Here is a 12,925-nt window from a genome sequence, read left to right as displayed (position 1 = left end):
TAACAATAAATATAACAACTCAGTCGAATATTTCTTTCTTTCTTTTTTTTTTTTTTTTGAAGAGACGACAGTGAATTTAATGCATTTACAAAACGTGTAAACCATTGTTTTTGATCTCATAAATCAATATAAATCTTAAAATTATGTAAAACAAATAACGTAAACATGACTTTTATTATAGTCTCATAATATAATATTTATGCGTGTTAATATAAATATCTGTGTAATGATGGTTTCAGGCAACTGTGCCGCAAGTGTGACATGGACAAACGTCCGGAACACGTGAGGAAATTGCCTCCGTTGGCCTCGTCCGAAGATCTCAGTGAGGATTTATTAGACAGCCCGGAAGCTGACGCCAAAAACAAATGTTTGGAAGACATCGAAGAAGTGCCGAGCACGCCCGGCAAGGCGTCAAGACAACAGACAATATGTTTGGCGATGCCAAACACCCCAAGGATAGACATCTCTCGAGCCAGCAGTTCTTCGCATCACGACGACAGTAGTCCTGAGAGAGATTTATTTGTCGGTGAGTCTAAATACCTAAACTATTATAATACCATAAATAATAAATGCGCTATAAAATTAAACTATTATAATCTAAGCCAGCCATACTCGACATTTTTTTTTCTTGGGCCACGTGCTTATATTTGAGTAAGATTAATGAACACTTAGGATTAAAGTGCTTATACGATTGGGTATGGAAGGAAAAATTATAAGGACTAAGGAAGATACATATAATTAAAAATAAATTTATAGTTATAATATAACAATAACATTTCATGATTTATTGTGAATACCTAATCACATATTATACTTAAATTAGTGTGATTACTTAAAGTTTTTTCAATGTATTGCTGGTCAAAACATATCCCACCATTAATATCGGAATATTTTTTGAATAAATTCGTTGTCTTGCGAGCTTTAATGACGTTGCAAAAGGTATATTTTTACATACATTTCCACAACTACAATTAAAATACCTGCTCTCGCTTACAGATCCTTTTCCCCTCGTCCGATTTCCGCTGAAATAGACTTGAACATAGTATCAAGTTTATATTTCCTTTTTTTTTTATTGGTTTATAGCCAAAACTCAAATGTTGTTTGGCCGTCAAAATCAAAAGTGAATTTCAAGCAAGGTCTATAATAAAACGTTTTAATACGTAATAGCTAAAAATAATGGATACAAGCGGTATATCAACTACGGAGAAAAGAAGAGTACGATTTTTAGACATTTAACAGACCCGTTTATCAGGCGGTTAAATGTTTATATGATATAATCTTGGCAAACATTACATCCAATTAAACGGAAATTTCTACAAGAGCTTGATAAATATAATTACCAGACATTATTTTTTTAACTCTAAAAAAAACCTTGTCAGCGTGCATGAGTAAACATTGCGTGTTTAACAAACACAATAAAATGAGTTTAATATAATTAAAAACCAACCGAAGCGTATGATATGGATTTACAACATTTGGTTATAATTTGATTTTTGTTTATCGTACGTTTTTTTTTATTATTGTTATTGTTATTTGTTCCTATTAGATGCTGACGGGAAATCAGTTGAATCTGTTAAATCTGGTCTAGGATATACAGAAGAAATTATACCTGACCTCCATAGCAGTACTGAAGAATTAAATTTTCACGATTTAACTGAATCGGAAATCAGAAGGCGGCGATCAAAACTGCAGCCTCAATACGCGGTATTACTTTAACATAAATAATAATGTAATCCCACGTAGGGATTGTAGGGATTAAATAAAAAAACTATTAAATCAAAATATCTTTAAATTATATTAAATATTGGTCTCTTGCATAAATACATTATAGTATTCAAACTTGTTTTACTCTGAATTAGACCTACTTTTAACAACCAAATCGTTGAAAATATGAGTTGAATGGAATTTCATTGGTGGATAAAAAATATTTATTCTCAAAATCATTAAAATATGTAACAATTATACATATTAAAACAGTAAATCATAAATTGTTGAACTATAATACTCGTGAATACTGTACACTATAATGAAGAATTTTTTTTAACTGGAAATATATTGATTTTTGTAAAACAAAAAACGAAATAAACTATTTAATTTGCATAATTAGTTATTTAAATAATACATTCGAAATATATAATCACTACTTAATTACAACTAAATTGTTAATATAAACACATAAGTTAATTCAAAAAATCATTTCTTGATTTAACTAATATACTTATATAATAGCAAAATTAATAAAGAAAAATATTTTCAATGTTAAGATTATTATTTAAGATTATTTTAATATTTTCAATAAATACCAGTTGTTTCATTTACAGGTTTCTGATGCTACTATGGATACGGATTTTGCTGCTGACCGAAGAGATACAGCTAGCGAATCTGGTTTTCTATGCATTAGTGGTCGTAGTAGCAGAGTTTCTTCAGTAGGATCAGTACACTCTACTGCTTCCGTAGCTTCTGCAGCATCACGTTTGTCTGCTGCATCGAATTATTCCAGAGCTTCCCGAGGTTCATCACCACATAGAGTTCTCTTGGAGACATCATTTTGTGGTCCAAAATCACCTGAACATTTTGCCAATCGCCAACTGATTCCTATCAACGACGACGACGACGATCTAAGTGAACCAACTGTCAGGCCAAAATTAGCAGATATTGAAACTCAAACAGAACGAAGACCAAAAAAAGTTCACGTAGAATCTGTTAAAAAAGAAATAAAAAACGATCAAATTAAAGCAAAAGTAAAGAAAACAACGAAATCAAAAGAAATTAAAGAAACAAAAGAGGTTAAAGAAATAAAGTTAACAAAAGAACCGGCCATGGAAAACGAATCAAAAGAAAGGAAAACACAAACAAAGACTACTTCTAAAGTAAAAGTCGTTCTTGATAACCCCAAGACACAAAAATTTGTACCATTGGACAGTCTTGATGATGACGATATAGAAATAATTCAGGGTAATGCACCGAAACAAGTCCCAACAGCTATACCAAGGGAAAATTCATCTCGTCCAAAGGTGTCTACAGGGGAAAATCAAATTTACATTCCATTAAACCCTGATCCGTCAGAACAAGCATTTATAAATCCTACTAGTCCTAAACGATTAAAACCATTTACTAATCGAACATTGGTAGATTTTATCAATAGAGATCCGGCTACTATTGAATCTTCTAAAAGAATACGGAGACCAATTAGATCAGGTTCTCCGGGAATCAGAGAAGAATTTAGAAAATTTATATCAAGCGCAGATGAAGAAGCTGATGGAACTCCAATACAACCTGTAAAGTTAAGAAAACAGATGAGTATTGAAATGACTAAAAGAAAGTCTATAGATCAAGATTGCTCTTCCAGATCTATGTCACCATCAATATTTGAAGAATTTCAAAAGTTTATTTCTGAACCAGAAGATGGAGACATAAATATTACGAAACTTGATACAAAAAATCGTTGCTCGGCCATTTCCATTACAAGCCGAGAAGTTCAATCTGTAGTTGGGTCGGGGCTAACAGATAGTCCAAATCTCGGAAGATCTTTATCTCCATCGATACACGAGGAATTTCATAAATTTATGGCACAACCAGATGATGAAGAAAAAGGTATTATACATAAAACATTACCTCATACAGCATATAAAAATCCTATTGAAGGTAGTCCTTCATTGTCGACTTCAAGTAATATTCGTTCGATCTCACCAAGTATTTACGAAGAGTTCCAAAAATTCATTGTAGAACCAGAAGGAAATGATGATCTACTACCACCACCACCACCAAGAAAACACGACAACGACTTACACCCAGATGAAGCTCCATGTAGTAGATCTGTAAGCCCAGGAATTCTAGATGAATTTCAAAAGTTTATAAGTGAACCAGACGACGATTTGTCGGGTAGAAAAATATGTGATCCTCCGCCACCTGCAAAAAGTCAACAAATGATTAAAGTCCAAGTGCATTGTACACCGGGAAGTCCGCCGCCGGAACAGATAGTCATAAAAAGTTCAGGAAGACCTAAATCTGATGATCTAGTGAAAATCATACCACTTAAAAGCGAAGACGACGATTCAGGTCAGCTACAATCTGTTTCTTCGTCGCAAGCTCAGATCCTCAGGAGGCGTTCCGAGTCTTCCAAGGAAGCCAGACCGAAAACCGGTAACCAATAAAATTCCCCAAAATCGGTTTTGTTTGGCACCTTACTTTGTTTTTTAGCTATTAAACAAATCATAATAACCCAGTGCTTTCTTAACTGCTATTTTTAGTGCGCATAACAAATTAATATATTTTTTGATACGCTGATCGTGATAACTAATTATTATATTTACACTTGTTGATATAGCAACTAAATTATAAAAATCCCATACTTATGTAAAATTTAAAACATGAACATGACTAACATGGTATTTCAATAAAATAATTTTTTTCAAACACTACAATTTATGTTATAAGGGAAGGCTTTAAGGAGTTAACTAATACATTAAATATAATCTACTTAAATTATATTTATTAACTTATTTCATAAATATAATTTACTTTTTAAAATTTAGGACATAACAAAATCAGTATTTTCATAAAAATAAGAGAATTTATTTTTTGTTTTTTATTTAACTCGATTCAATAATATTTTCTAAAAAGATATCAAATTTTAATAAATCTAAATGTGATAAACGTTAAGTATGTGCATAACCAATTATTTGAAATTCATGGCAGTTGTTTTTTTTTTTTTTTGTATAATTATGCAGTGTATATATTTTCTTAAACTTAATATATTGAAAACTATTAATTCAATACAAAATGAATATTGAATAAAATTACACTAAGAAGTTCTTTAGGCTTAGATCCTAGAAACATAATTATACATAATATATAATAGGCCATACGGCATACAGTTAGACTAATGGCGCGTATAACTTGATCTAGTCAAAATGTAAAAAATTAAATTAAGCAATATAAATAATAATACATAATTAATAACTGTAACAGTTATTAGTAGAGATTTTAGTAATTCCATAGTGGTATTTTCAAACACTTACATAATATATGATGGTGTATATCGGAAATAAGTCCTCCTGGGGTGTTGAAATGCGAAAGAATCACAGAGGAAGGACACTCTCGTTGAAGACGTACAGAGGCCTACTCCTTCGCCATCCTAATTAGTTTTCCGTGTGTTATTTTCTATCTACTAACATTTAACTAAATTTCACAGCCCAAAATGGCATTATAAAATATATGTACTTTAGGTACAATGGATAAATCTAAGGACCGTAGAGGATCAAGTCGTTCGCTGTTAGGATCACTTCTACAACGAGCTAGCAGTTTTAGAAGTATTAACAAGAAATCTCCAAAACGATCTAGTGGGTCGGAGTTTGTTGATATTGATCCAAAATTTACTAACGTAGAGTTCAAATTTAATCAAGATGTAAGTGCCGAGCAAATGATTGAAAAAACTTTTGAATGATAAAACGTTACAGTGGTACATATGATTTTCAGATAGAAAAGGATACGGTTATAATTCCATTGCACTCCCCTAATGATAGTTTTGATGAACTCGTTGTTAGCGATTCAAACTCAAATATCACAAGGGCAATTGTTCATGTTTCGTATGAACCTAAGCAAGTAGAAATAGAAACCGCATCTGATAAAAAAATAATCAATGATGCGGTAACTCATCAAAACGAAGAGCTAATAGAATCAATTGACAAAAAGAATGTTGTCGATGACGCCGTTAAAAATATTCAAAACATCAAAGACGATATTTGGGATAGTAACGCAAGTGGTGATTGCAAAATAACAAATAATTCAGTGAAACTCGAAGAGTCATCGTTATCGCCTGGATTCAGTAGGTAAATAATTTTTATTTGAAATACTCTATTATGTAAAGCACAAATTAAGCTACCTTGCAATAACGTCATGAAATAATGTCTACACTCTACATGTAATGTAAATATTTTTAACTGACTTTAAACAGATCACAAGATCCAGTGAACTTAGCCAACAGCAACGACACTTCGCCAGACTCGGAAGTTATGTCGTCACTTACGATTGCTGCCACCGAAGAAGAGAAGAAGAAATTATTCAGCCACCCGAATTCGGTGGAAGAAGAATTGCCGCACGTTCCAACAACACTTCCGCTAGAAAGGTCAGTAAAAATAATTTATAACATCTATTTTATTTATTTATTTACTAAGCAAACTGAGCTCTTTTCAAACAATTACTATTCATACAAATTCACATAGATAACAAATAAATGATTTACAATAAGACAGAATATTAAACTTATATGATATAACTATAGTATTAACAGATATATTTAATTTGATTTCAATTAAAAGGTAATGAAGGGTTCACATTGGCAATGAATATTAACGCCTAATGGAGTTATTTAATATACAGTTTGTGGTAGATAGTAGAATGTTAAAGGGAATAAAATATCAGACAGATCGACGAGGAACTTTAAAATTAATTAAAGACAAAAGTGTGGATGAATAGATTTTTCCGTAGAAGAAGTTATTTAAAAACTGAAAATTAATCGCAAGACTGCGATCAGATAGGGATGTTTAACCGTTTGGTATCTATAGGATTATAATCATGATGCGCACAAGGAATACCAAATAAAGAGCCAACAAATCTTAGGAACCGTCGCTGAAAACGTTCAATTTTAAATATACTATTTTGCTGTAAATCCGATATTGCTTTCAGATCGGTGGCCGTACCAATTATTCCCGTCAAGCATCGGATCGCCGAGACGAAGACTTGTTCATTAGATAGGCCGACTCCCCGGTGCAGCACATCCAGTACCACTGATTTGCCTTCGGGACTAGGAACTTACGCCATTGCAGCTGCATTCGAAGACCCGCCGGTCGTCACCAGTAAAATACAGATCATACTACCGAAGTAAGTGTTATTGAAGTCGCATTATTTTCTATAATCAGGACTTGGAACACCATCGGCTTGTTGGAATTTTTGTTATTTGTTAGAAAGCTACAATTTGTGTCATGACACAATAAACTAAAATCTAAAAGTTCAATATAATTACACAGTTTTGCATAGTTATTGCCAAGTTAAAGTGATTTTTCATGTATTCCAAATATTTTTTATGTAGGTATGTAAACATATTTTGTTGATAAATCAAAAACAACAAGAAAAAAAATGTCAGCTTTAAAATAAATCTAGTTTAAAAATAAAGAGCATTCGCGTGCCATGGTCATTTATATTTTTAATTATACCATACAGGCATACAGCTAATAATTATTTTTTACTATGAATACATTTAATGTTAATACTGAAGTTTAAAAAAGTAAAATTTGTTTTGAATGATTAAGTATATTTTTCCTTATTGTATTAAAAGGTATTGCAAAATCATTATCCATTTTTTCCTAGCTTTTTCTATATAAATGCACAATTTATAAAATATAATTGCATATAATAATGTTTTATTGATTATTCAAATCTTTTGTGTACAAATTATGTGTGCACGTATTCCATTTTTGTACAGTGAATATAATTCCAAGTCCTGATTATTGTTATTATTGTTATTATGATACCATGTACCGCTCATTTGTCGATCTACGCGAAACCAAGCCTGCAGCAACAGTCGTATATAATATTATGATTTTATCTACAACAGTTTAAACTACATAGGTATACGAGTAATATGTAGACGGATGAATTTGTTTTCCAGAAAATCGTTAGTTTTGAAGAAACAAGCTTCTTCGTTGTCAAAATAGTGTATTGTAAACCAAAATTTTCTTGCAAAAAAAAAAAAAAAACAAAGGTACGAAAAGGTTCGATGACCGAATAAAATATAATATAATGGCATTTACGCACGTGTGCATGTACCTATGTATATTACCTATAATCGTCCTATATGCATATATGGATACGCATAACCGATAATACATTAATAATAACAATGAGATGAATGATAATGCATTAATATCCAACAGTCAAAGCGATGTCGGTACACGTCGCAAATATAATATTATTACCTTTGTAGACACTAGACTAACATCATTTTCGCATTAAATAGCTTTGTGCCTTTGTATACGTTTTCTTGAAATGTATTGTATTTGTAATAATTATGTGTTTGATGTGATAACAATATTATAGTTTAATTTAGTTTATTTTAACATGATAGTTATTTCATTCGTACTATACACGTATAAAATAATTTTAATTTTTTCAAATAATATGTCTTTTTCAATTTCCTTGTCAATTTTTAAAACCCTTATGCACGAAGTTCTTGACGTAATATTAGGTATAATAGAGCATATAAAAAGTGAATTACAACTTATGTTTCCCCATCAAAATATTTAAATTTCGACGGATTTTTAAAAAATTAAAATATTTACGCACGACGATACGCCTTTTAAACATACTCGTTTTTTAATTAATGGAATAACTGTATCTATTATTAGTTTATTACATATCTTACATGCAATTATGCGATACTTTTACTGTGTAGAATTTCTTATTATACCACGGTTGTACATACTTATACTTAGACACTTATTCATTTAGATGTTTAGATGTTTTTATAGAATAATACATTGACATTTCTATTAAACTCTAAATGTTTTCGTGTACATTTAATAAGATACGTATACCTCTTTGTAGCCTGTCCTTTTGTTTATCGTAATAAATCTAAATAATCATATCTCCTACAAATAGTGATAAGCTCTTAAATTTTATTTTTTATTTTTTTACCAAAGCATGAATTTTTCTTGTTAACGCTCAAACGTATTATGAACTAGAATCTTATTTAAGTAAAATAATATGCCTACTACAAATATTATAAATGTACATTTTTCAAACTATGATGTTAAACAATTTAATAATCGTACGCAAATAAATTATACTTGGATTTTTAAATAAGTAGGTGGTAGATCAAAGGAACTCAACAAGACGTATTATTTACAATCTGCCTGTCATAATATCATTTATACATATGTTTAAAATTTAAATTAATTTATTGGCCAGCGTATTGCCTACAACTTTTAAACGATAATTTAATTGAGCTATCACTCCGGTCGACGATAATCATCACGGTGGAAATAAAACAAACAAGAAACCACTGCATAACTTAAATAAAACTTGGTCCGAATCCGTTTTAATTGCCATCATGAAACCCAATAGTATTTTATGGTCCTCGTTAAAGTTTTTAACTGTCAATTTGGTTCCAACACTAGTGGTAAGGATTTTTTTGTGTTATTTATGCGAGTATGCTTTGGGATAATAATAACAAATAACAATCGATTACGATAAATCCAATAAAGTCTTTTCACATGGCCCCGTCTGCGATATTTAAACGACAGCAAACAGGCAAACACGAAAGCCACATTTTACAATGCTTTATGGCTTCGTGTATATTTCGTTCCACAATGCAGCACCACGTGCAGATGGTACAATTAAAAAACAAACAACTTTTTTTTTTTTTTTTTATCGATGTTTTAAAGTGTAGCATTACCGTAACATGGTTGCGAACTCAGCTCAGCAGCACGATATTATATTTTTGAAACTGGTGCAACGGTAGTCTGGCTGACGATCTATAAATATATTTATATCACAGGCAAAATCCGTAAAAAAATCTTAATATTATTAATATATTATATTCTTAGAAACTTTGATAAATCATACATAATATTTCACATTAACGAACATATTAGAATAATGTTCGTGCCTATTTTTTATTGATATAACCATGTACTGCTTGTATAAATAATACATATGTACATAGTCGAAAGTAAAACCTTACAAACATAACCATAGGAATAATTTACTTGGACTTTTCAGTAATGTCATTAGTGACGATTAATTACGATTTTGTTTTACGATGTCATTCTCTCAACATTCAACCCGTTACATAATTATAATTAATCATTATAATATGTATAATTATTATATATATATACAAATATTTTATTTTTTATACAAAATTTCAATATTAAATGTTAAGATGTTAAATGTAAATTAATAGATACGTAAATCACATTTAAATCAACAACTGCTAGGTAAGATATCAAATCACTAACCATATTAAAGCATTAACCACTTCTGCGTAACCTGACCACTTCCTGATATTTTCTGGCACGACTGATACCAGTTAAGACCCTTATACGCGTGTAGCAATGATCTAAATAATTTCTGCACAGTGCACATGAGCCACGTGAAATATAAATAAGCACAATGCCCGTAGCCCGCTCGCACGGCAGAGGTATGCACTATACATCACGATTTAAATTTAATAGGTATGCGATTAATGACTATTGGTTATAAGCCATTGATTGAAAAGACGACCACATATTATATATTATAACCTAACCATTTTTCTCCGTGTACAATATTTGTCCACCATTAATTTTCCTCCAAAAACAAAAAAAAAAATGCAAATCTTTTCATTGTGAATAATTATTTCTTTTATCAAAACAGAAAATGTTAATAATCTATAATTTTTTTTTAAAAATGACGTGCAGATTAATTTGAATATCTATCATTTACTGAACAATAATATTAATTAATTAAAATAAAAATCACTGTGAGAAAATATAATAATAAATTATCAATTTTTAACTATAATTTATAAATAACTTCAAGTTAAATATAATATACAAATTAATATCAATTTTTGAATAACCTATATAGCTGTATAATATTCATATTACTTTAAAAAATATTACAATTTTTTTTTTTTTTTTTTTAAGGAAAACTGTTCCACCCCATATTACTTACAAACATAGTAGTGCAAATTACCAGAAGCCCTATTAATAATAAATATTTGTTAATATTTTATAATAATATAATGAAATACAATTTTCTCAAGAATACTTTCATTGAAAATTGAGTACTGTTCTTTATAAAAGCAAACCTATTCATATTGATTTACTAGTTGTAAAAAACATAAATCTTAACGGTTTAAAAATTAAAGAAAATAAATAATATTTAGGTAATAAAACTGTTTATGTGATCGACAAAAATAAACTAATTTATTATTAAGGAACATGATTACAGCTCTCTGGACACAGTGATTTTTAAATTCAAACACAGACCATAAATATAAACCGAATTTCCACTATATCGTGTCGTCACGTAGAGTTGAATATAATTTAAATGGTGTGTGTTGTGTTACCAATGTTTTGTTACCTACCTACGTATTTATGAGTGGTTCACGCGACGACACGATTTAGTGGACATTGGCCCACTTAAAGACTACTTTATATTCCACCGCAATAACTTAAACTGTGATAAAAATAAAATTTCCTGCCGTCAGTCAGTCAGAAAGAAAAACCCAATCGTCAGATATTACATTTCAGACCGTTTTAAAGTTTTGTTTTATTATTAACATCGTCATTGTGATTAAGGGATTGTACATATTATGATAGTTGCACAGTTGTGTTACAAACGATCGTGACGTTACCGTTACAAGATTTTCTTATTCTGTTTTCCAGAAATTTCCATAAACCCGCGACCACCGTTCAGACACCGACTACCGATCCGCCGAGGCGTCGCCGGGCGCGTAGCGTGAACGCGCCGATGAGCTGTTCGCGGGGCCGTCACTGGGTCGACTTCGGCAACGACGACGACGTCGACGACCTCAAGTCCGGCAGCGAGACGGCGTTCAAGCCCAGATCGCCCAAGAAGATCACCGTTCTGCCCATGTCCATGAGACCCCGCCGGCGATCTTCGTCCACCAACGCGGATCACAACCGTTGCGGGTGCGACTGTCACCTCCACGGCGGACACGACACGTGGCCTGCGGTCACCAGGAACAGGAGCGACACGACTTAAACGAACCCCCTCCCCCTCCCCAACCCCCGAGACGAACAACCCCCTCGTCGTTGTCGTCCCGCGCTCGACGAATTGCGATCTGCATTCGACGACAGGCGCTTTCGTCGTTTTCCGTCTCAGAATTCGCCTCGGTGATAACGATAATGATAATAATATTATAGGTATGTTATAATTATTTACCGTTATGAAATACTGTTTATTTACTGTTATTGCATTGATCGCGATACGTTATATTGTTCGTACATACACCGAAACGATTATTTATAATATGTTTATTATTTATGCATATATTATGTACCCGTCTAATTATTATAATTATGTTATACTATATATGAAAATATATTATACATGAATATATATTATAAACCTATACACTAGCTGCGCTATACGGCGTGCAAGTTCTACATAATATATTGTAGTAGAATGAAAAGCGTAAACTCCAGCGAGGTGTTCGACTATATAGACGACAAAAACCGTGCTCACGATACGAAATTCTGTATAAAAAATGAAAATAATAAATTGAAAAATAACAGTTAAATATTACGCACTGCCATTCTTTAAAGATAAAAAAAAAAAAAAAATGAGCTGACGATGGTTGTTGTACGCCTACGACGTACGATGATCCTGTAAAAATCTCTATTGTACGTTTATAAAATCGTCCAGATGGTCACTTTTTCAATTTCCATTTTTAAAATAATACTATGCATGTTATATAATATAACGATATACTTAACGGTAACGGTTTAAAAATATTCTATTTATTCATTTTCATTGAAGTTTTATTGTTATTATAATATACTATAAATTATTATTATACATATGTATTCTGCGTGGATAGATGTGTTAAAAGTTCCTTTAAGGCCGACTCTGGCATTAATAATATACATTTATTCTACAAATCAATATAATAATAATGCGTACTGCGCGTAATATTGCAAATTATTATGTCGATCAATATTATTGAGCAATTTGCGTACGTCTAAACTCGATATTCCCAACATTTTATGAATCTATAATATTATAATAATTATTATTAAATAAATCGTATGTTATATACCAGCATTTTTATTCTGGTTAATTGCGTGTGAAAAGCTGACCAAAGATTCCATGAATATATTGTAGTGAGTACTTGATGCGGGGCCAATTTTGGTCA

At 31.3% G+C, this 12,925-nt stretch overlaps 1 protein-coding gene across 3 annotated transcripts; it reads left to right on the top strand.

Annotated features, from left to right (window-relative positions):
* Window positions 1-244: 244 nt before the first annotated feature.
* Window positions 245-11,799, top strand: LOC112599871. 3 transcript variants are annotated; one of them, XM_025346951.1, is made up of 8 exons: window positions 245-526; window positions 1,547-1,704; window positions 2,322-4,059; window positions 5,229-5,407; window positions 5,479-5,831; window positions 5,957-6,127; window positions 6,688-6,882; window positions 11,433-11,799. In XM_025346951.1, the coding sequence occupies exons 1-8, from the start codon at window positions 262-264 to the stop codon at window positions 11,770-11,772; spliced, it is 3,399 nt and encodes a 1,132-aa protein (XP_025202736.1). In that variant the 5' UTR covers window positions 245-261; the 3' UTR covers window positions 11,773-11,799. The 3 variants fall into 3 exon arrangements, with proteins under 3 accessions (XP_025202736.1, XP_025202735.1, XP_025202737.1); XM_025346950.1 differs by having other exon boundaries at window positions 2,322-4,143; XM_025346952.1 differs by lacking the exon at window positions 11,433-11,799 and adding an exon at window positions 7,670-7,757 and having other exon boundaries at window positions 2,322-4,143.
* The last annotated feature ends 1,126 nt before the right edge of the window (window positions 11,800-12,925 follow it).

The sequence above is a fragment of the Melanaphis sacchari genome, unplaced genomic scaffold, assembly GCF_002803265.2.
Source record: "Melanaphis sacchari strain LSU unplaced genomic scaffold, SCAv2.0 Contig55_pilon_pilon, whole genome shotgun sequence".
In the NCBI taxonomy this organism is placed as follows: Eukaryota; Metazoa; Arthropoda; class Insecta; order Hemiptera; family Aphididae; genus Melanaphis; species Melanaphis sacchari.
This window is presented reverse-complemented; position numbering and strand designations above follow the sequence as displayed.